This window comes from Pithys albifrons, chromosome 1 (genome assembly GCF_047495875.1).
Source record: "Pithys albifrons albifrons isolate INPA30051 chromosome 1, PitAlb_v1, whole genome shotgun sequence".
Classification (NCBI taxonomy): domain Eukaryota; kingdom Metazoa; phylum Chordata; class Aves; order Passeriformes; family Thamnophilidae; genus Pithys; species Pithys albifrons.
Window position 1 is genome coordinate 56783154 of NC_092458.1, and position 23154 is coordinate 56806307.

The following is a 23154-nucleotide window of genomic DNA, read 5'->3' on the forward strand; positions in this document are numbered from 1 at the left end:
CTTGTTCTGTTTGAGAGAGGTTGCATGGGACTGGGCAGTCTTAAATGCAAGCAGATTTGTATTATTCTGTGCAATAATGTGGCCCATTTAGAACATGCCCTTGGGCTGATGCCTTGCTCCAAAATTCCTGGCATGAATTTTTGGCAATTGGGCTTGGATTGCTCTAAGACATTTCTGAAAGTGTGAATAATATATGCTGAAAAAAGGCAAAAACTCCAAAATATGTCAAATGTGCCTCGTTATAGATGACTAAAGGCTTCACAATGTGAGATTGGTAAAACGAGTCAGGAATTTCTTCCTTCTCAATTGAAAAATGAACAAAAACCAAAAACAACACAACACACACAAAAAGCCCCCAGTGATGTAGTCTGTGCTCTTCATAGGCTGTCTCCAGGGAACAGCTGCCAGATAGCAGTGCCTCATGGCTCAGATACATCATAGGTTCAAATGCTCGCTTGTGTTGTGAAGAGGAACAAGTTGCCTTGTGTCAGCTAAGAAAATCTATGTACATATGAGTGATATATATGAATATGTGTATCCTTAGTCCCTGGCAACAAGGGGCTCTGACAGACCTTAGCCCACAGTGAAGGAAGAGTGAGATCCTTTGAGTCACCTGGGGTTTGTTGCACATCTCCTGTGAGACATCTATGTGTAGTTGTGTACATGTAAGCTAGTCAGCCTTTGCTGCCTTTTTGGTTAGTAGAAATAAAGTAAGTTTTTGGTTGTGTATTTTAGTTTTGGGAGTCTGCAGTTCAAGAGTTGGCAGTGATCCCCTCTTAAAATAATGGTGTTTCTGAGTGCCCTGGCAGCTACATCACCTTGACATTAACACTCCTGTAGTGTTGTAATATACAGGGCACATTATAGCAGCAGCAGTATGTTCTAAGTTGTTCAGTACTGTTGATTTCCCTCCTGGCAGAGCCAAAGGCTAATGCAAATCCTGATCTACTGCTGGCCATGACATACAAAAACAGTGAAAGAAAACCCAGGCAAGAAATAGAAATAAAAGGAGTGTTTACATGAATTTCTCCAACAGGGCAGTAATGACAAGGGGGTTACAGATCAGAACAGAGCTGGATGACAGATTTCATGATACTGCAGCAGAAGAGCAGAGCAGCATATGCCACCAGAGCTTGTATAGGTTAAGATGTAACTTTGACTCCATCAGAGATAGAAAAGCAGTCTAAAAATAACAATTCCTGAGAGGGAAAGGAGAGAGCAGAGATGTGCATTTGATATAACAGGCCTCAAACACAGCACACTAGTAGTTTCAGGTGGGATTAGAAATTTTGTCAAGCAGTGATGCAGAGAAAGAAACTGTAATCCCATTGGGAGCAATGAACAGATGGATTCTCATTTAATGCCTAAATTTGAGTCTGTGAAGAACATTTTGTATGATTTATAGGACAGTGCAAATGGATGCTAAAGGAAGTCACATCAAGTCTTCCTTAGCTGTATGTTTGTACAGAGGATAAAAGAGGAAAAAACTGTTTATGGAGGAGCCTGAGGAAATAAGTGGCAAAGATAGATACTCAGCAAACCACTGGCTTTAGAAGAAGGTCATGGGTTCTAGGAAGTTTGAAAAGATTAGCTTTCTGCCATCCAAAACTATCTACCTCACAGAAAATGATAAATTAGACTACTCTATATATTCAGCTACCAAAAGAAGTTTGCATAGGCCATAAGAAAATCCAGGGTGCGCATAGTCACATAAAGGATTCAGTAGCAATGCTGCTAGGAATCAACAGTGATTTAAGAGAAATGGCATAGTTGTGTCTAAAAAATAAGTGTGAAATTCACCCAGAAACTGGCTAATTATAGTGTAAGTGAAAGCCTTAAGAATCTCACTACACACTGCAGATACCAATCTGGTACCTATGAAGCCTCTACAACAAATCTTCCTGAAGTTAATTTGCACTTCTTTGGAGGCACTACTTATGTCAGCCCACAGAAACAAGACATTTAAGAGCACAAATGTGAATGAGGCAATACATAATTGGAAAAAAAAGTTAGGTCACCTCTCTGACATGAAAAAAAGCCACTGATCACCAGACGCCTGAGGAAAATTACTTAATATATAGTACATTACAGTATTTTCTTTCTTCCTTCCATTCTATATTTGGAAAATTTTATTTTCTGAGGCCCTAAGCAGTCTCCTTCAGCAGGTCTCATTATAAAAGGAATATTTTGCTACCATCTGTCAGTTACTGAATTAAAGGACAAGAATATAGCAATCCAGTACTTAATAGGAACAAACTGACCTTACAAGAACTCAGCAGATTTATGTGGAAAACTTAATCCAGGTAAAATCACACCTGGAATCATTAGGGACCTAGCCCTATTTATTGTTCATGAATTTTGTCAGGTATTGGAAAACATGGACCAATTTGATGATGACAGCTCCAGAGATGCTCAGTATGAATGCAGCTGTTCTGTGTGATGCTCTTACAGTTGCCAGCTTAGAGCTTTTCCTTGTAAATGACACTTTCATCCATCAGAAGATGATGAAAAGACATGAATTTCCTTAATGGGATTAACAAATTCTGATTCTGCAAATATCCCTTGGGAGAAGCACTTTGATTCAGGGCTCCCTGCTTTTGAAACAGGGAGGGAGAGACAGAGTGCCTTTATGGAAAACTTTCAGGAGAACTTGCTGGGTAAAACAGAGGACAGCAAATAACAATTTTATCACGTGGACTATTCATTTCTATGAGCAGATCTCTGACACTACCCTTGATATGGAGCTGATAGCTGTGGAGTCATACATGGCAGTTTTGCACATGGATATACAATGCCTGGCCATGAGGTGGGAGAAAGGTTTGCTTTGCATTATTCATTCATGTATCCTGTTTTGTTTTGGAAGGAAATACAGAGGCATGGGCAAGTGGATTGCTCCAAAAGGTACCTGGTCTCACTGCCCAGCATGGCCCACAACAGCGCAGTTGGGTTCCACACCAGAGAAACAGCAAGTAAGAGAGTGACTTCTGAGAGAAATGCACTCTCCAGAGAGAGACACAGAAGCCTTGAAGAGTAGAAGAGATGTGATGACTTCCTACAGGGGACAGTCACAGATCCTGTAAGAACAAAAGCCTAGCTCTGCATTTCAGGGCTCTAGCAGATTAGAAATGCCCAGATATTTAGGATGGATGACTTGGGTTTTTTACTCCTTTATTGGTTTCTTTTTTCCCCTCCATGGGAAAGTAGAATATTAAATAAAGAGTTCTCAATCTATATGTCATTAATCCTCTTCAGGTCAGTCTTGCACCAATGCAAAAAAGGCAGACAGAATATAAAATATTTGCCCTTGCCAGGAGTTTTTCTCTTTAGCAGAAAAGTTTCTCTTTAGCCTAAAATGTTCTGTGATCCTGAAAATATATGCTATCCAGCACACTTAAAAATGGGAGGAGTGAGGACTTCCTGTTCCCCATGAACACTGAGTGAGAGCCAAACAGGGCTTGCACAGTAGCTGCCCTACCTGGAAACTCCTCCTGCCAGAGTACAGTCCCATATCACCCATTGTTCACGACTCTGCTTGAAATGCAGAATATGGGATTTAATGCATGTGACATTGAAGACCAAGATGCAATGACAAATATCCAAAGAGATGAAATAGTCCCTTCACTCTTGGGGCAAGCCAAATATTTGATAATCACCTTTAAATCAAGGGGGAATGGTGACTGCTTGTGTACTGTCTTCAAAAACCTCATTCTCTTTGTTGTAGTATTTGGCATTCCGCAGAGGATGAGAGTGTAAAAATAATATTGTGTCTTTTGAAAGACCCAGTAAAAAAAATGCATAAGCTTCTGAAAGAGTTCACAGGATATATTGGCATTTTTGCTAAACGTACAAAGCCAATTGTCTGAGGCATTAAAACAGCAGCAGAATAAGAGGTTTGTCACAGCAGGCATATGACAGAGCCACTGCTGAATGTTGTTAGATGTAAGGGATATACCACGCTTTCTCATCAGCCAGGGAATTTATGAGAGAAAATGAGTGGGAGGAGAAAAAACTACACATCTGAAACATAAGCAAAAAACAGCAGGCCACAGAGATGCTGTAAGCTTGAAAAAAAAAGGTAATTTTATGATTTTCATAGAAGAAAGAGCCATGCACACTGAAAGGCATACTTCAGGTGCATTTGCCCAAACTGCTTATTGATTGACTGTGAACTTGGGTAGAAACTGGCCTGTGACATGAAGACTGTATTTATTTCATTTATTTTAATTTCTCTGTGAATCTCTTAAAAGTGTGGCATAGTTGGGTTTGTTTTGCCGGTCTTTCTGTAAATATACTGAAGACCTATATCTGAAAATTTAATCTTGCTGTTTTAACCTAAATGGAACCTAATTCAATTCCCAATCAAGTGAATGGAGGTCTTGCAATAGTTTCAATACACATCAAATCAGGCATCTTAAAATTATGTGGACATGCAAGGTTGAGATATAGGACAACTTCTTAACATGGTTGTCAGTTGAGAATGGGCTACTGTCCTTGTCTATGTTCTTGTCCACGGTGAATTCAAAATTATTCACTCTAAGTTGAACCATACTATAGCAGAAGAGCTTATTTAAATTTAACCTAAATAAAATTTCCTTGCAAATGTAGCAATGTATAAGCGCACTCACAGACAGTGATTGTGACTTGGATGATCACAGAACCACAAAATCATGCAGATGACCTTGGAAGGTCTCTAGTCTAACCTCCTCCTCAAAGCAGGATCAGCTGAAGTGTGAGAGCACATGGATGTGCAAAAAAAAGGGTAATAGTTCAGTGGCTGGATAAGCCTCAGCAGTTTCTCTGCAACATCCCAGTCCTTCACCCTATGGGTGCCTCCATTTCCTACAGAAGGAACTTTCCAACCAACATCACTTGCTCCATCCTTGTGATAGTTATGATTAAAGTTTTACCTTCACAAGCATAAAGGACAGAGGCACCACTACAGATGGGGGAAGTCTGATAACCTCATCAGAGAAAGCAAAGTCCCCTGACCCAGCTTCTCCCAGGGCTGTCACAGGAAAGCATAAGCCCTGGGGGTCGAACGTGACACCTATCAACAGCAGTCCACCTATCCAAAATATTTTACAGACTGAGGGGAACACTGCCTGTAGGAATATGGGACTTTCCAGGCCATGTAGAAGAGCATCGTGGGGTTGTACAAAATTGAGCATCCTTAGCAGGGAAAGAAAAGGCAGGAAAAGGGAAGGATCATGGTGGTTTGGGAGGGGATAAAAAGGACTCGTTGCATACAGACCAGTTGCTAGTCAGTATACTTGTCTGGCCATGTGTTACACAGCCCTTATTCCCATATGCCCTCTTACAGTGACTGTTTCTGAATCTGCTGACTACTCCTCCAAAAATACTCCAATAACTAGAAATTACTCATAATCTTTGAGTAATATAATTCTTTTGTAACTGCAAATTAATCATCTTCTGCTAGTGAATTAACTACTTCCTAGAAAGATTATATTTTACATGGTCCTGGCTCCCCACAGTCTCACAATTAATTTTAGTAAAGTGGGTAGCATTAAGTTAGGTGGCCTTGTGACATACTGTCTATATGCAGAGAGGTTCCTTGGCCTTTTCCATTTGTACTGGGTTAACTCAGTTTACAAAACAAATTACAGTATTGCATCACATATGAAAAGAATAAGACAAGGAATGAGGCATCCAACCACGTGCCCAAAGCCAGGGATCTCACAAGCAGCTAGTGCTATTGCCAACAATTCAGCAAAAAAACCCCCTTGCTTTTTGGTGCCCTTTTCCAGGGTCTCACAGGATCCTTCTCCTTCTACTATCTGTCTAGTGACACAGAAGGACGTATCTACCATATGCTGCACTGTTGGTGAATATGACTGGTCTATCATTAGAAATGATAGACACCAGGTGTCATCTTTTTATTCAGATCAAGCCTAAACTTGGTAACTTATTTTGTACTGTGCAAGAATGCAGCGCTGGTTTTGTCAGCAATAGCACATTGTAATTACTTTTAAAGTACACTCATATAGAAATTTACTTTTAAAATACACTAATCTAAAATTTACCATTATTGTTATCTTAAGAGTGTGCTGCTATTAACAAAAAAACAGTTGACAAGTTGAAAAATTATCTGGCATTAAAATTATAGGAACAATGATGTAGAAAAATTAGAACAGTGAACATTAAGGCCTTGCGAATGAAAAACTTCAAATGGATGGATCTAAGATTTGTTTGTCTGATTTATTCTACATAATAGAAGCATTTTCAGGAGTGAAGATTAATTGTATTATGTTGCTCTTGACATCCTATTTTTCTGATCCATTTGCAGAGAGATGCTTTTAACTTTTTCATTACAAAGCTTTTACTATTATAACTATCACCTGCTGAGTTTAGGAAACTAGCAATAATCTGAAAATGCTTTTCTCATTAAAACTATCTCTTTATATTTTTCTCATTGTATTTGAGCCCATTTATTTTATGGTAATGTACATATGCAAAATACAGATGACTAATCTGAAAGTTACTTCATCCTTATTTTCAAAAGTATGATCAGGTTGCTTCATTTTTGAAACCTGGATTTATGTGTAGGTTCCTGATGACTTAACACAGATGTTTTATGAGATGTGAAGGTGGTTGCTTTGCAAGGGAAGAGGTAATTGTAATTTTGTACACTTTGTGTTAGTGAATTGCAGCAAACCAATGGCTGGCTGAATGAAAGCATTGCCTGCTCACCAGCTCTGCTGAAGTCATTGTAGGACGGGATATTTCATGCTTACTTGAGACTGAGAATTTGTGAAAACCCTTTCAAAAGGTCTTTAGCACAAATATTGCTCTAGCAATCTCTTCTGGAATGATGCAGTTCTGAAAGAAAAGTTAAAGAGAGAAAAAAAGCAGGCAGTTTGTTTCTCTTCTGGGTCTCTAGAAGTTTTGAAAATGTCTTTGTTGAAAAAAAAAAGTAACAGGCAGGGGAAACCAACCTTTTATGTTTTATGAGAGCTAATGTTTTTCATCATGGATTTGTATTTGAAAGATACTAACTTCAGGTGTCTGGAAACCCCTAGCAACTCTTATATTCACAGCAGTCTCCACATCTGAATTCGCAAAAAGTACTTAAACACTGCATCTCTCACTCCTTTGGAGTGGATCTTGAACAGGATGACAAACTCTTTCTGAGGGGTGTTCCCGAGTGTGACTTGGGGGTCTTGTTTGATAAGAAGCTCACCATGACCCAGCAATGTGTGCTTGCAGCCCAGAAAGCCAAATGTACCCTGGGCTGCATCAAAAGCAGTGTGGTCAGCAGGGTGAGGGAGGGAGTGCTGTGCCCTGCTCTGGGGTCCCCAAAACAGGACCTACTGGAGCAAGGTCGGAGGAGAGCCATGAAGATGATCAGAGGGCTGAGCACCTCTCCTGTAAAGACTGGCCAAGACAGTTGAGGTTGCTCAGCCTGGAGAAGATAAGACTCTGGGGAAGATCTTAGAGCATCTTCACGTATCTACAGGGGGCTACAAGAGAGCTACAGAGAGACTTTTTATATGGGCATGTTGGAGTTTGATGTTGGAGGACTGTTTAGATCAGTTGCAAGAAGAAATTATTTACTGTGAGGGTGGTGAGACACGGCACATATTGTCTTGATGTCTAGAGAAGCTGCGGATGCCCCATACCTGGAAGTGTTTAAGTGCAGGCTGGATGGGGCTTTGAGCAATGTGGTCTAGTGAAAGGTGTCCCTGCCTGTGGCAGGAAATTGGAACTCGATGATCTTTAAGGCCCGTTCCAATGCAAATCATTCTATGATTCTATGAAGAGTGGCTCCTGGGGATACTGAAGTTCCTTACTTACTTCAGGCACTTTTTTCTGTGAAAGCAGGTTGGAAGGAACGTGAATGTGGTGTACAACCCCCAGGACTGCAGAAGCAGGCTTGTGGCTGAATCAGAGATGGCCCATCATCCTTCAGGTGGTTGCGGGGGAGCCTGAGTGCTCTGACAAGCCAATCTGCCTTGTACACTGTGTGGGTTAAGCACACAGCTGCATATGTATAAGGCTGAATCTTATTCCTCACCAGAAATGACAGGATGACTCCTGTATACGTGTGCAGTATAAATACTTGGGGAAAATGCTTTGGGATGAAAGGCTGCACATAATGATCAGATATTATTAAAATGTCAGGTAGCTCTGGGCACTGAAGAGCTGTCTCCCTGTGGAGCTCATAAGAAATTTAAAGTCAAAAAAACTTCTGTGATTTGATGAGTGGGTGGCTGAATGGATTTTATCATTTTGTCTCAGAGTTCTCTTTGTCCTACCTCAGATGACAAGAATTCACTGCAATCAAAAGCCAAGTTACTCTAACACTCTTAATTAGGGACAAGGGAAGTGGTGTGATTTCTTGCTGCCCATTAACAAAGGGGTTATTGCTACTGCCCAGATCCACTTCAGGTAGCATATTCTGTGTCAGAACATACATGGATCTGCTCCACCTTTGCTCCCTGTTCGGTTCTTTCATGGCTGAAACCTCAGAGACTGTGATTTAACCAGCAGAGACATATCCACCATGCTAATGAAACTCCTTCTAACATACCATACCAGGACTGGTGTGGCAAGGTGGGGAACTCAAGGAGACTTTATCTACCAGTGTGTAAGAACTTTTGAAGGCTGAACAGGCTTTTTGATAACATCCTAAACAGCTTGTTAACCTCTGCTACTTTTCAGGCTTTGTGGTATTGAATTGAGGAGGTGGTCATTCCTCATGCCTGCAGCAGTAAATAGGAAACCAGCTGATCTATGAATGGTCATAGCTGCTTGAATCTATCATCCTTCATGTGCTTTAAATTGAAGTAAATGAGAATAAATGAGTGATGGAAGGGATACAAATAAATGCCTGAAATGTAAAAGGCTGGGAGTAGAAAGAGGCACAGCCATTCCTCAGCCTCTGGTCCTGACCCCCACCAAGACAGAAGAATGTGGATATAGACAGCAAATGGGTCTCTAGTCCCTGAGTCCAGTCAGGGTACATGGTCCTTGCACCTTCTTTTAATGACATAAAACACTCATGATGAGAAACCAAACCCCACATCTCTCTCTCCTCAAGGAGCTATCCTCATCCCTGCACTGCACTGTTATTCCTGCTTGTTCTCTTTGGACAGCCCACTTGCAAAGAGGAGCAGTTATCAAAAAAAGGGGCTGGAGGGTGCACACAGACCATGCTCTTCTCTAGAAATGCAGTTTTGAACCTTCTCAGGGTAGAGAAACAAACCTCAACTCCCAGCATCCCCAGGGGATGTCACTCCTGAAATCATGGGTACAGAAAGGCTGCCAGCACCTTCCCCCTACTCTCTAATGCACCCAGGTGCCATCACCTCATTTCCTGCCGTGCCCACCTCCTCCCATGTGCTCCACAAATGTCTTCTGCAAGGCCAGAGGACTCCGGTGGGGGGAGCCAAGGAAGGTTGCCAGTGACTTAAAGTCAGCTTGCTGAGGCAAAGGTCCACAGCTGAAAACCTGGGAAGCACAGACAGGGAAGAAACATACAATTCCTGACATGTGCAAGGCCTGCACTGGGGCTTTCTGGCCTGTAACTTTACACCCAAGTAGCTCTTACATTAGTCATGTTGAGCACATTTTTTTTGCAAGCCTATTCAGCTCTGGGAAGAGCAAGCCTTTTGAAGACTGGGATAGCCAGGTAATGGCTGTTGCATACACAAAAAAAGTGAAGCAAAAGAATCAGCAATCAGTTGGAATCTTCATCAGTAAAGGTGACCAACTTTTGTTGTGTAGTCCTGAACCACTGGGATGATTTTGCCCTATTCTAGCTTCCACTCCTCTCCCTGTGTTGAGGCCCCTTTCCATCTCACTCATCCACACTGCCACACTGTACAGAGGTGCCCCATTCAATGAGAGGTGTGTATAACACATACACTGACAACAGGCACCCTTGGGTGCTTCCATTAAAGTTTTGCATACTGAAGTACAAGAACTGAACTTTGATGAGTTTGACGGAATTACAGACTTTTCAAAAAATTGAAGGGGGTTAGGCTTTTAAATATTTGCCTGGCTTGTTGCAAAAATGAGCCTCTCTTAAGAACTGTCTCATCTCTTATGAAGACTATTGGTGATTAACCATACTCTGTAAAAAGAGAAGACTAGGGTGTAGTTAGAAATAACATCACTTTTAGTGTAATATAAAGTCAGCAATTCAGTGAAATACTTTAAATGCTCGGATTTCAACCCCTCCTCAGTCAGGGATCATCTGGTAACTGCTTCAAAAGCAGATACAGAAGAGAAAAATTAAAGGAAGGATCAACATTAATTGTAAGATGCTTGGTTGAACCCAAGAAATGCCCTGATAACAGATTCAAGCATTCACATGGAAAAATGCATCTGTACTTAATGTTATTGATTTCATATCTGGAGAAAAACCCACAGAGTATTGTGTCCAAGCTGCAGAAAATGCTAATTGAAGGTAGGCAGACAAATGAGGTCAAAGTCAGCGCTCTGTTCAAACAATGAAACTCAAACAGAACAAAAAGCTGGGGAAAAAAATCAGTTTCACTCTGAAATATATTACCTTTATTATGTATTTGTGATAATGAGGTAACCCTGAAAGTCTTTTGGCAAAATCCTGGCTTTTTAACCAGATGGGAATTTCATTATTGCCTTACAACAGCATCAGGACTTCACCATTCAGTCGCAATCCAGGCATTCAAAATGCTTCTGTGACCATGACCCATCTCTTGCTTTGGTCTGAACTTGGAGGACTGATACTCCTGATCACCATTTTACAGCACTTTTGCAAAGGGTGGGAGTTATTCACAGCAGCTATCTAAGAAAGGCAGATAGCTGTCAAGGGAGAGCAATAAACTTCTAGATCACTGAGTAGTTCTAAAAGGAGACTTGTGAAAAAAAAAATCTCCCTTTCTCCATTAACAGTATAGCCATACCATGGATGTTAACCTTCCCACTCCCCAAACAGGGATATATTCACTGAGGCTATATACCTGCATTTGCATGCAGTGCCCTATCTATACTGACCTCAGCAGTGAGCAATAGGAGATGTTCCATCAAAACAAAGAATTAACCTGCGTACTGGAGGCTCCACAGAAAGTCACTGAGCTTGCAGAAAGAGTGGAAAAATAAATTATCTTCGTAGAGTTAGTCACAAAACATGGGATTAGCATTTTCAGTTTGCAAAATGGTCTCTATTGGACCACACATCCCAAACTAGATTATTTTTTCATCTTGGGACTATCCAGGTGCCAAGAACCTGGGAGCATTCTAGAAGAGGATTATATCTGAAATTAAGATTGTCCATCAGTCATTGTTTTCTCTTCAGTTAAGACAGAGATCTAAATGAAATACCCTTATATACAGCAATGAAGATGAAATTAAAAGGGTGGCAGATTAAAAGCAAGAAGTAATCTCTTCCTGACCACAGGGCTGAAGGAAACAAGCACTCAGTGACAGCACCTCTGGCAGTCCTGAGTGTTGAAGTTGCGGTTAACACCAGGCCCATATCTCAGGCTCTGTGTACTGCTTGAGCCCAACATTTGGCCTTTCCTGACACAGAGGATAGCTGGGAAATGTCAACAGCCATAACAAATATTACTGCATGTACCTGGCAAGTCACTCATGAAACACACTTATGACTCTGTACAAAGTCTTGTAAGATGGTTTGGTTTTGCTTTCTGGAAGTAACAGATGTACTGGCAATACACTGAAATTTGGGTGTCTCCTGCCCCTGTAGATTTGTGTGTGAACTCCCACACAAGGAATGTGACATTGCAATTGCTCCACCCTCTCAGTAAACCTAGTTAATTCTTCTGAAAAAAAACAAGAGAAAAAAATGTAGGTCAATTTATAGGTTGTAAACCTATAAATTACTTCAGGAGGGATGTTTTTCTTTTTGCAAAGTTGTACAGATCCTTGTTTCCCTTTCAGGATGGTCTCACATAATGGATATATAAAAGACACAACACGATAGGTTTGAATATGTACTTTCATCCATATCTGCTTTTGCTAAGAAAATATTTCCATGTTTTAAGTAACAACATTTTCTAATGTGAAATATGATGCAGGCTAGTACCATCAGGAGAAATCCTGAAGACTGCAGAAAGTAATCTTCTTAAGATTACAACATGGGCTTTCTTGATATGTATGCAGTGTGCCTAAAGTGTCTCCTGTCCTTTCTAGGAGCCTGATTTTCTGCAAAGTAATCTAAATATGCCATACTGTAAAGATTAGATTGTGTGTTCAGTATACAGACATAAGTTGCCATTTTTCCTTACCAACACCTCCCACTATTGCTAGGCATGTAGAGGTATTTAATTTGCTGAATTCAACCCGTCAACTGTAACAAATATGTCCTAATCCCATTATATGCATCACAGTTCACTAACAGCCACGTAGGAGCCACCAAGCCTTCTTCTCTTTGATCATCCCTGATTTGCACTGTGGCCAGGGGCAAGAACCATGGAGTCTGTTGAGAATGTAGGTGGAGAGACAACCTGCAAGGCACAACACCTAAGTGCTACATGTTTGATATAAATGACAATTGTTTAAAAGGTATCTCAGCTTCCATTTTACAAAGTTCATTATTGTAGCAAATGCTTTAACATTAGTTCTTTCCCTCTATTTCTCTATTTCCATTTTTACTGCTATGCTTTCTCTGATTTCATGGTGGCATTATTGTTGAATACAGGGCTGCGACTGTGACTCAGTAATTGAAACTAATTGGTCTCCTTCTTTGCCATTAATTTAGGTATTGACTTGTTTTCTTAAGAGTCATATATTGCTAGGAGATCAGTATGGGAAGAGCCCATGGAAAAGGGGCAGACAACAGAGTTTCTGCCCTATGGAAAATTCAGGCATTTGAAGAACTCCTACAGTTACAAACTGGATCAAATAATAGATTTTGAAAAATTTAGCATTAATCAAAGATTCTGAAATATTTTTCTTAGATATCTGGGAATTATGTACTGAAGCACTCTCCTTACACAATCAAAATGTCTCCTTTTAATGCTATTTCAACATTTATATCATATAAAAATAAAACTTTCAAGCTGTTCTGTTTATCCAGTTACATATGAGCCACAATGATATAAGTTGAAGCATTCAGGTAATTTTCCTTTAAAACATTTCAATACTGCAGAATGTTGTTTCACCCACATTTTTGGTGAGGAAGCAAGTTCCTTTGGAGAGTTTCTAAACCTTACATTTATCTATTCCTTTAGGAAACCTGCAACCAGCTATTGTGAAATGACCAGTTTTTAGGTAGCGTATATGAGTATTTCAAGATCGTCATTGGATTAATGTATTTTTGATTTGCAAACAGAATCTTTCAAGGAACCAATGGGATGCTGTGCAGACAGACTGCAGTTGCAGGTTTGTTGGAGCTATCAGACAATATTGAATGTCTCCTGTCCAAATGCTGAGAGCTATGAGGCTCTATCGACTTCATTGCGGAAACGGACCACAATGAATGAGATTCAGGAAAGGATTAAAAAAAGGAGGACAACATCTCTTTATCACAAAGCAGTTTACAAAATTTTAGCCTTCCATTCAGGTTTAAAATTAAACTGTTTTTCTGGCTGAGCTGTTAGACAACACATGCACTAAAATAGATGCTAAAATACATTAGTGTTCAAATTGTTGCTAGAATTCTCTTTTCCAGGAGGAAAACATCATATGTAATCAGTTTTGGTTTTCATATATTTATGACAAACCACAAGACTGCGTGGTTTGGATGACAAATACAGCAGGAAAGTTTCCCTTTTTTTCTCTCTCCCCTTACGGAAATTGCTATTTTGACTGCAAGCATTAAGGGAATAGAAGCTCTTTTTTTTTTTTTTTTAGCAGGTTTTAAAAAACATGACCTTAACAGTTCTTTCATGTTGATGGGCAAAATAATGATTCGATGAATTAATTTAGTCCTCTTGTGCAAATTAACTATTTCCAAACAATCACCTCACTCAGAACTGAAATATTGCCCAACTTGCCCACCTGTAAGGTGGCAGCCAGAGAGACAAATGGTATAACTTTGTAGCTTGAGTAATCCTGGACAGGACACTGAGAAAAAGCATTTCTTTTGCAGTCGTTTCCATGGTATCTTTAACACCCACATATAGCAAGTAGGACACTGGTTGTTAAAGTCTCATCCAAATAAATCCTACAAAGTAAATTGCATGGAACCCAATTTATCTACCTCGAAATGAAGTTTGCTGGGATTTGAACCTGTGGCTTCAAGAAAAAAACAGACACTTCAAACCTGATGTGCAAATCATTCAGCCATTCTATCAGCTTTAAGACATAAATAGTAAATTTCAGACCATACACATGCATATATCTAAATCTATACATAGACAGCTGTACCTACATTTGCTTGAGATTCATCATGCCCATTGATTTCTGCTAATTCCTTGGCACTTTTTAACTGCAAAGAATGAACAAAAAACAAAGCAAAACAAGCACATTACTTGAGTACTTTACACAGTTATCTTTGATTTATTTGAAAGAGCATTTTATAAAGCTTCCAATGAGAAAAACAGATGGAGCATATAATTCTAATGAGTTTTTGCTCAAACCATTTTGAAAGCAACATACTTAAGGCTTGATAGGTTGGCAAAAAAAAAAAAAGAAAAATAATAAGATTGGGTCATTATTTTTTAAATAATAAGATTAGAAAGTAGTTTCAAGGCATAAAAAGTGTACAGAATTTGCTCTCAAGAATAATAAACAATTTAATTTCCCATTGTTGTTGCTATTAATTTAAACTTCACAATGTTTGCAAGTTGCTACTAGCTAAATAGTGTTTGGTAACGATTACTTTTGAATGATATATATTGAGTTGTTTAAGATGCCAAAGTGCTACTATATGTGTTATTCCTGAGGAAGCATCTAAATAACTGACATGGCTCCTGGGTATGGCGGCAGAGGAGGTAAGGAGAAAAACAGATCTTTTATTTAACCAGTGGCAGGAAGAACTGAAGAGACACTGGAGGAGACACTGCAAATATATGACCTCAACCAAAACCTTTTTTTCCCCTCCTGGATTAGCTTTTTGGGGAAAATCCAGAATTACACTGGATATTGTAAAGATTGCTCTCAAGAGATTTAAGGAAAGTCCCAGCTCACATCTTGGGTGAATATGCTGTCATTCATCCTGTGATTGAGCGAACAGAGCATGGAGGAGACACAGCAGCATTCCTGAGCTTATAAGCCATGGAGGTTTGTACACTTAAATGAAAATCCCAGAAGCATTTGCTCTTTAGGTAAAGCTCTGAAGAGTCATGCTTTTATTCTAACATAATTCAGAATAGATATGTGGGGGCTTGTGGGGAGGGATGGAGAACAATAAACAGAATTCCTTGGGTTTTGCTAAAGAAACTGGGCTTGATGTAACTGTTGATGCTACAGATGTGGCTCTGCATGACAACAGTCCTAAAATCTGGGTGAAATGGAACTCCATTATGTATCACTTAGGTGTTTGACTCAGAAGTGTTGGCGGATTACCGTCCTAGGGTAGCTACGTTACCTCCGTCATATTTTTGCCATGTGGCAGCAACAGCTGAACTGGCTGTGATTCAGTTTCTGACTTTTCACAGTTTCCAATCTATTAAAGGTAAGGAGTCCATGGTCTGTTTATACCTTATTATGCAGGACTGTAAACTGCACCAGTTCACAAGCTACTACTCAAGCTACTAAACCTGTCCTGATGGAGAGGGAAGGGGACAAAAATTCCTGGTAAAGTAGTACAAAGGACAGCTGGGGACTGCAAATTCATCAGGTCTCCTGGTTCAATTCACCAAAGCTTATCTTTCAATACCCTTGAAAAGTCTGTAATTTATACTGACAGCAGGGTGGTGCACTTCCAATAAAGGCTACATGTTTTCCCTATGCTGAAAAAATAACCATCCAGTGAAACCACCTCACTGTGAGGATGGCTGGCAGGAATGAGCCGAGATAGCTGCTTCCAGCCAAGCACCAGAATTAGGTATTTCTGCATCACCGTGTGACCGAAAGAGCTGTTTCCTGATTCTGCCAAGTCTTCACTATAGAAATTCACCTCCCATGAGAAGTCCTGTTGGGTTCAGCTGAATTACTCATCTGAATATGAGGTCAGGAGAGCATGCTCGGTTATGTAAAACTGTTCGGCATGCCAGTGCCACATCCTGAGTGCTCAAGGAACGCTGTTCATTACTTACCTTTCACCTTTCTTTTCCCTGTTAATAAAGTGCTGTCACCCCTTGGTGACTGCTGGCTCCTTGGCAATGCTTTGCATGCATTCTTCTGGTGACATACCACTCTCTCATCAATCACATTTGTGTTTGACAGGAGAGTGGGCTCAGCCCTTAGCCTACATTGGTCTGGTAGGCTTTCATCCCACCAGTTTCTCACCATCATCATACTGGCACTGCTTCACCAGTTAATATAAGGCAGAGAGGATGCGTGAGCCTTTCCATCTCTTATTGCATGCCACACTCTGAAAAGGATGTCAGAGCTCAGGCAAAAAGGTGCTAGCATACATGACTAGACTGGGACCACTGCAGTAAGAGGTGGAGGTGAACCAGTGGGAATAATGGTGGAAAACTTAAGGGTAGAAAGGGTGCAGGCTAAAGGGATGTAGTCTCCTTTTTCTTTTCAGTATTTTTTTTTCTAAATTAATATTTCAATTATATTCTTCTTTCACATGCTAAATAGAGAAATGTTGGAATAGGAAGCTCAGAAAAACATACAATATTGGAAAAATAGGACTTGCCTTATCCCCTAGGCTGACTCCATCTCAGGTCGGTGGCGAGTGTGATGCTACCAGCAGAGAGTATGCTGAGGCAACACACTGAGCTAGTGCCAGTAACAAACAAAAGCCTACCCAGAAGGAGAAGGGATGAGGAGCCTTACAAATCTAATGCTATGGTGGGGTAGGTCTGACTCAAACAAGTGGGGCATGAATCCCTCAGACAACTAGAGCTTATGGCCAGGTGCTGGATCTGGTTCAGAAGTCTTTTGACTACAGCAGTGCAAAATGGTGCACCAGCAATCGGAACCTCTTCCAGCAGGACAGCCCAACTTGGATGTGACTGGGTCGGTGCATGGAGCAACCATGCTCAGACACAGCTGCACTTCTTTGTGCAAACATGCTCTCAGTGAGGCAAGGTGGGATCCCTTTGCCAACCTGGAATGAAAAGGCAGCTTTTACCAAACCTATCACAAAAACAAGCCATTAAGTCAAGGTCAGAGTCCTGTGCTATTTATTTTTGAAAGAAATGTTCTCTTTACTTGGAAGGATTTTCAACATCAATTGTGGATAAAACACACAGAAGCTGTGGTGCTTGTAAAGGAAAGCTGTGAGCCTTGGCAACTGGGGAGTCATTACTATGAGGGCTTCTGCTGTTCTGGAAAATTTTCAAACTTATTCAGGGTTCTTGGAGAAGCACACTGGCTATCCAGCACCCTTCAGGAATTCTGACTACTTACAGTCTTGGCCTTAGGCGTGTTTCAGAGCTAATTCTCATGAGAAACGCAGATCCATCCTGCCTTTCTTCCAGCTACTGTTTCACCTGTCTGCCTAGCATGAGTGCACATTTGATTTGCAATTAGTAGGATTCTGCAGAGATTCAGAAGTCTGCCCTGGTGGTCCCTACTGGGCCTCACATTGCAAGATCTTCCTATATGTTTTCACAGCATTTAATTGCTACAAAGATGTAAAATATCTTCACGCAATTTCTTGTTTTAAGTACTTTATAATGTTATACTTTGAATGCCATATGGAAATGAGATGCAATTAACTCAAGAGGCCTGGTGGATTCTGTGTTTATAAAGATTCTGTCATTACCAAATCAATTCTTCCTCATGGCATTTTCTGTATTACAGTCTTGCATCAACTCATGTAGGTTATCTCTAACTGTAAGTGCTAAAAACATGTATCTGAACATAAAAGCTTCCAGCATCTAAATTATTAGTTTGCAGAATATTTTTGTCACTAGATACGTTCAAAGACAAACGTTAAATGTGAAAAAATGTCACAGCTTTTATAACAAGCATTAAAAACCTGGAAAAGCTTAATTTACTTTTCCCAATATGCACATTAAATGTATACATCTGCCTGATGACATATTCAGAGATATATGTTTAAAAATCTTGAACAAAGGAATCATCAACATTTTGAATCTCTGCCATCTAAGCAATACAGATCCCATGGACTTTAAACTGCAAATACTTAACTAAGTCATGAAAGATTTTAGCTCAAAGTTTATATAGAAAGGATTAAAATAAGGTCTCAAAGCAGAGACTGTGCCTGTGAAAGGTGGGGATTTGCGATTTCAGTGTGCCCAACTTACATGGTCTACAGAGACAACATGTATTCGTGCACACTGTGCTTGCAGACAATGCACTGTTTCTTCTCTATATTTACAGATTTAGGACCAGACTTTCTTTTTGCTGTGCAAGTATCCATCTTACCTTGTTTATAAAACAATACTATCAAAGGTACTTCTCAGTGTCATAGAATAGCTTAGCATCAAAGAAGGAGTGATAATCAGATTTGCAGAGATTTTCTTCTCACTGCTTAAATAAGTGCATTGATAACTAATTTTTAAAGCCATTATGATAATGCCATTTTAAGTTTTTTATATACTCATATAAAAATGTATGGCACAGGAGATTCCAAAATCTTTTTTTCAAAACTAATCTTAAAAGGAAGAGCTGTATTGTTTCACGTATATTTAATTCACCCAACATTTTTTTAAAATTCAGAGTGAAGAGACACATCACTGATATCTATGTAGAATACATTAAAAGAAAATGTTACTTAAGACATGAATTTCAATATTGGATAGCATAAAATAAGGGTCTCTTCTCACTATGTTTTCTCAAACTCTCGTTAGCCTAATCAGAACAGACATGCAGGCCACATAAGGTTATGTTTTGCTCACAGCATATTCTGTGGTCAGAATCCTATGGATTTTGGAGGTGAAGCCATGAGACTTCCACCCCCTTAGCATGCCTAAGCAAGCATTTTTCTCCTACCAAACCACTCACCTGTTCCTGCAGGACTTTAAGCATTGCTTGTGTATGTGTTTGTTCTTCCTTCGCTTGCTCCAGTTCAGATTTTTTGTTATTTAATTCCTCCTGTATGCTCAACAATTGCTGCACAAAGAAAAGAAGTTTCTGGTTAGCATCATCTGGGTCCAAGGCAGTTTTAAATCCTCAGTTTGATAAATCTTCATTTCAAACCATGTTTTGCAGTCTGCTCCTACATTTATTATTGTTGCATAATCTGCTGTGTCTAAATGGACCAGGGGTAAATTATTTTCATCTGCATCTCTTCTGCAGCAGTGCTCCTCAAGTAATGCATCTGTTAATGTGTATTTGTTACATTAAAGCAGAAATTCCTGGTACAGTACATCACCCACAGAGTGACTGTCACATTCATCTGAACCAAAATCTTATTTGTAGAAGTATATGCTATGGGTTTAATAATACTGGGGTAAACACTATGGTACATAAATAATTTAAAAGCACAGCCCTTTAATATAATTAGTCATTGGCCCACAGCCATCTTCATTCTATGCAAAGCAATATTCTGGAAAGCTTTCAGACTGACTTGCCAAGAAGACAAAAGCTTTCTTTTTTTTTTTTTCTTGTGCTGTGATAGTTTATTAGATCAGGAAGACTGATGCCCTACAATCAATATATCAGCCAGGAATACTGCTGATCTACTGTCAAAACAAAAAGCTATGACCAAAATCTATTTTTATGAAGAGAATTCTGGGATGCAGGAGCATATTTAAAAGCCTGAGTCCCCTGGTCTTGGCTGGCTTTAGGTTCTGCATAGATTTATTGTGACTGTCAAGAACAGGTCAGTAGATTTAATTAATTCTGAAGCAGTTATATATTTTTGTATTGATGTGAAGAATGTTAGACACTGCTGAAAAGCAACAGTAGACAAACACAAGATAAAAAAAGGAATTCATGGCATTTTACCTTAGTGATCACGCAAGGAAACTATGTTTGCTGGGGCAACATATTGCTTGTAAGCATACTCCTTTTTAAGGACTAATTGAATGACTAATTGCTTTACTAACATGCATTACTGATCTAACCATGTACCTGCATCTAAAGCTTAGGTTATGGTTGTGCTTAGGACTGGTAACTGACTCAGACTGATGTTGCAGGTGTTGAACACCTTTGTAAGTTACAGATAGCAAACCTAAAAAAAGTGCTTGTTCCTCTGCACTGGAAGTCCCAGGCATCAAGGACATGGTGTCAGGATTGTTTTCAGAGCAGCTTGGAAGCAGATGACATTTCAGGGACTTGTGGAATTATTGGCAGTGTATTTCTGTTGTAAGTGAACATCAGCATGATGGATTAATTCAGCCACTGAAGTAAAAATACATGTGGGTTTATGTCTGATTATATCTCACACACTCTACAATCCAGCTGGGTTAGTTAGCTTTTTGATGGATCTTACCACCTGGACTGCTCCCTGGGAGCCTTCAAGAGACATTCTGGTATGTGTATTCACTCTACCACAGCAGAAAAACATTTCATATCTCAGTATTTTTCCATGAAATAACTAGATCTCTTCCACTGAGGCTCACACCCAACCAACTTTTATGTAAAAAGCTCTACTTTGGCATTTCTTGACCTCGGATGTGTTCATCTTGCCTGCTGGGTACTGCTTCCTACATTTTCAAATGACACACTGAATCAGTGTATGCTGTCACAGGTCACACACTAACACTTATACAGGTTCTGAGAAGGGACCATTTACAGATTCACATAATACACTAAGTTGAAAGGAAGACACAAGGATCATTGAGCCCAACTCCTGGCCCTGTTCAGCACCATCACATCATGTGCCTAAGACTATCATCCAAACACCACTTGAACTCTGAAAAACTTGGTGCCATGGCCACTTCCCTGGGGAGCCTATTCCAGTGCCAAATCAACCTCTGGGAGGAGAATCTTTTTCTAAAATCCAATTTAAACACAACTGCCACAACTTCAGGCCATTCCCTCAGGCCCTGTCACTGGTCACCACAGAGAAGAGATCAGTGTCTGTCCTTCCTCTTCCCCTCACGAGGAAGATATAACTGCAATGAGATCTCCCCTCAGTGTCCTCTTCTCCAGGCTGAACAGACCAAGTGACCTCAGCCACTCCTCATACCCTTCCCCTCAAAGCCCTTCACCATTTTCATAGGCCTCCTTTGGACATTCTCCAAGAGCTCAACATCTTTCTTACATTGCAGTGCGCAAAACTGCACACAGTATTCAAGGTGAGGCTGCCCCAGTGCAGAGCAGAGTGGGACAATTCCCTCCCTTGACTGGTTGGTGATGCTGTGCCTGATGTCCCTCAGGACACAGTTGGCCCTCCTGGCTGCCAGGGCACTGCTGGCTCATATTGCCATTGACCAGGACCCCCAGGTCCCTTTCCATGGCACTGCTTTCCAGCATCTCATTCCCCAGTCTGTACAAACATCCAGAGTTGCTCCATCCCAGGTACAGAATCTGGCACTTTCCCTTGTTGAACTTCGTATGGTTGGTGATTGCCCAGACCTCGAGGTCTCCCTGCAAGGCTGACCTGCCTTCAAGGGAGTCAACAGCTCCTCCCAGTTTTGTGTCATCTGCAAACTTGCTTAGTAACCCCATTTAGTCACCCCATGTAAATTCATATTACAACACACTATTAAGTTTCTCCTAGGATAGCTCTAGCTCATGTCTACAATTTAGAAAAGAATGGACTCCAGTCCTCAGAAGAGAAGCAGAGAACACAACACTGTAAAGATAGCATATGCCCTTTCAAGGCTTACTAGCTGAAACATCTGAGGTTTGAGAAGCAGATGTCACCTAGTAGCAGCTGATGAAATGTCTTTTCCTTTGCAGCTACAACCTGTTTGACTTTACACACCTGAACATGGCAAGGGTTGTTCTGAGAAAGGAGCCTTTGTCCCTATTTTCAGAGTCTTCTCTGAGCAGTTATGTCTCACCAGTGTGTCCAGACTGTACCTTCATCCTGGTCTACAGATTTTGCTCCAGCTTCTGGGAGAAACCCTAGAGGCCATAGTTCTGAACAATGTAAACTCCCATCTGAAAAGACCCCAAGTGAATTTTCAGTCTATTTTGACACTGGGTAGCCTTTTCACTACTTAATGTCTGTAACAAAGGGGAAACCAAATGTGATTTATGGGTTGAACTTGTTACACAACTGAACAGCAATTTCCTTCCCTATCCTACCCATCCCCTCCCCATGGTTTTTCCATGTGGATCAGCTCACAAACTTACACTGTTTTATTTTCACATCTCCCACTGCAATCTCCCACTGTGATTTAGTCTAATTATAAACCTCTTCCTTTGATCCCGACTTTTGCTGTTTTGTGTTTAAGGCAATTTTTCTAAAACTGTCCAAGCATGGGAGGAATTGGTGTGGAAGACCCTGAGACCTTGAGAGAGATATGTAAATGCTCTGCATCTTTGTACTTGGCTCTGGACCAGCGAGGAACAGGAATCCCAGGAAAATACCCAGCATGTTCAGTTTCCCTGGGGTAAGAGAGTGTGCATTCTCATTGCAGTATGAGCTACAAATCGCTTGATATGACACAAAACCTTCCTGCAGTCAGAGTGATTAAACTACTGAAGGCTTCCTGTATATGCACAGGCTCATACTTTCAAAGAGAGTAAATATGTCCTATTTTCACAGGGGTGGAAAGTGGAGCATCTGTAACTCAGGTACCATATTCCTAGTCATACATAGGGTTTTCTATTTACAGAACAAGGACTTTCCCATCCATCCCTCAAAGACGACAAAATTACTTAAAATTTGTAGACATCTCTTAGGGGTTTACTTTCTTTTTCTCTCCCTCATATTTATCTCTAAAAGCTGTAGAACCCGCTAATCTAGCATGGGCCAGGTTCGAATATTTTTTTTTCCTGAGTGGTTGACTCTGCCACCATGAAGTTGTAACAAGGAGTTATACCTGCCAAACAGCGTATATTTCTCTTCTAGCCTCACTTTGGAAAATGAAGAAATAGATTTGACTGAAAAAAAAATAACAGCCTAAGACAGATGAACAGCCTGAAAAATTTCAGCACAAAGTTAGAAGCAAACAGGAAGAGGATCTTCCACTGGCAGGAACGAGACAAGTTTCATAACAGGGACTGCTGTTATGCCTGCTTATAAAAAACCTCTCCATA

The 23154-nt window shown here is 40.3% G+C and overlaps 1 protein-coding gene across 9 annotated transcripts in view; it reads right to left on the bottom strand.

Moving 5' to 3' along the window:
- Nucleotides 1-23154, bottom strand: part of ENOX1 (ecto-NOX disulfide-thiol exchanger 1) — a 362626-nt gene that overhangs the window by 8190 nt on the left and 331282 nt on the right. For 8 of the 9 annotated variants that reach the window (XM_071550707.1, XM_071550658.1, XM_071550676.1 and 5 more), the window contains 2 exons: nucleotides 19000-19107; nucleotides 14339-14395 (listed from right to left, as the gene is read on the bottom strand). In XM_071550707.1, coding sequence (XP_071406808.1) covers nucleotides 14339-14395; nucleotides 19000-19107 — 165 coding nt within the window. The remainder of the gene's footprint in view (nucleotides 1-14338; nucleotides 14396-18999; nucleotides 19108-23154) is intronic. The other variant, XM_071550726.1, reaches the window with a different exon arrangement.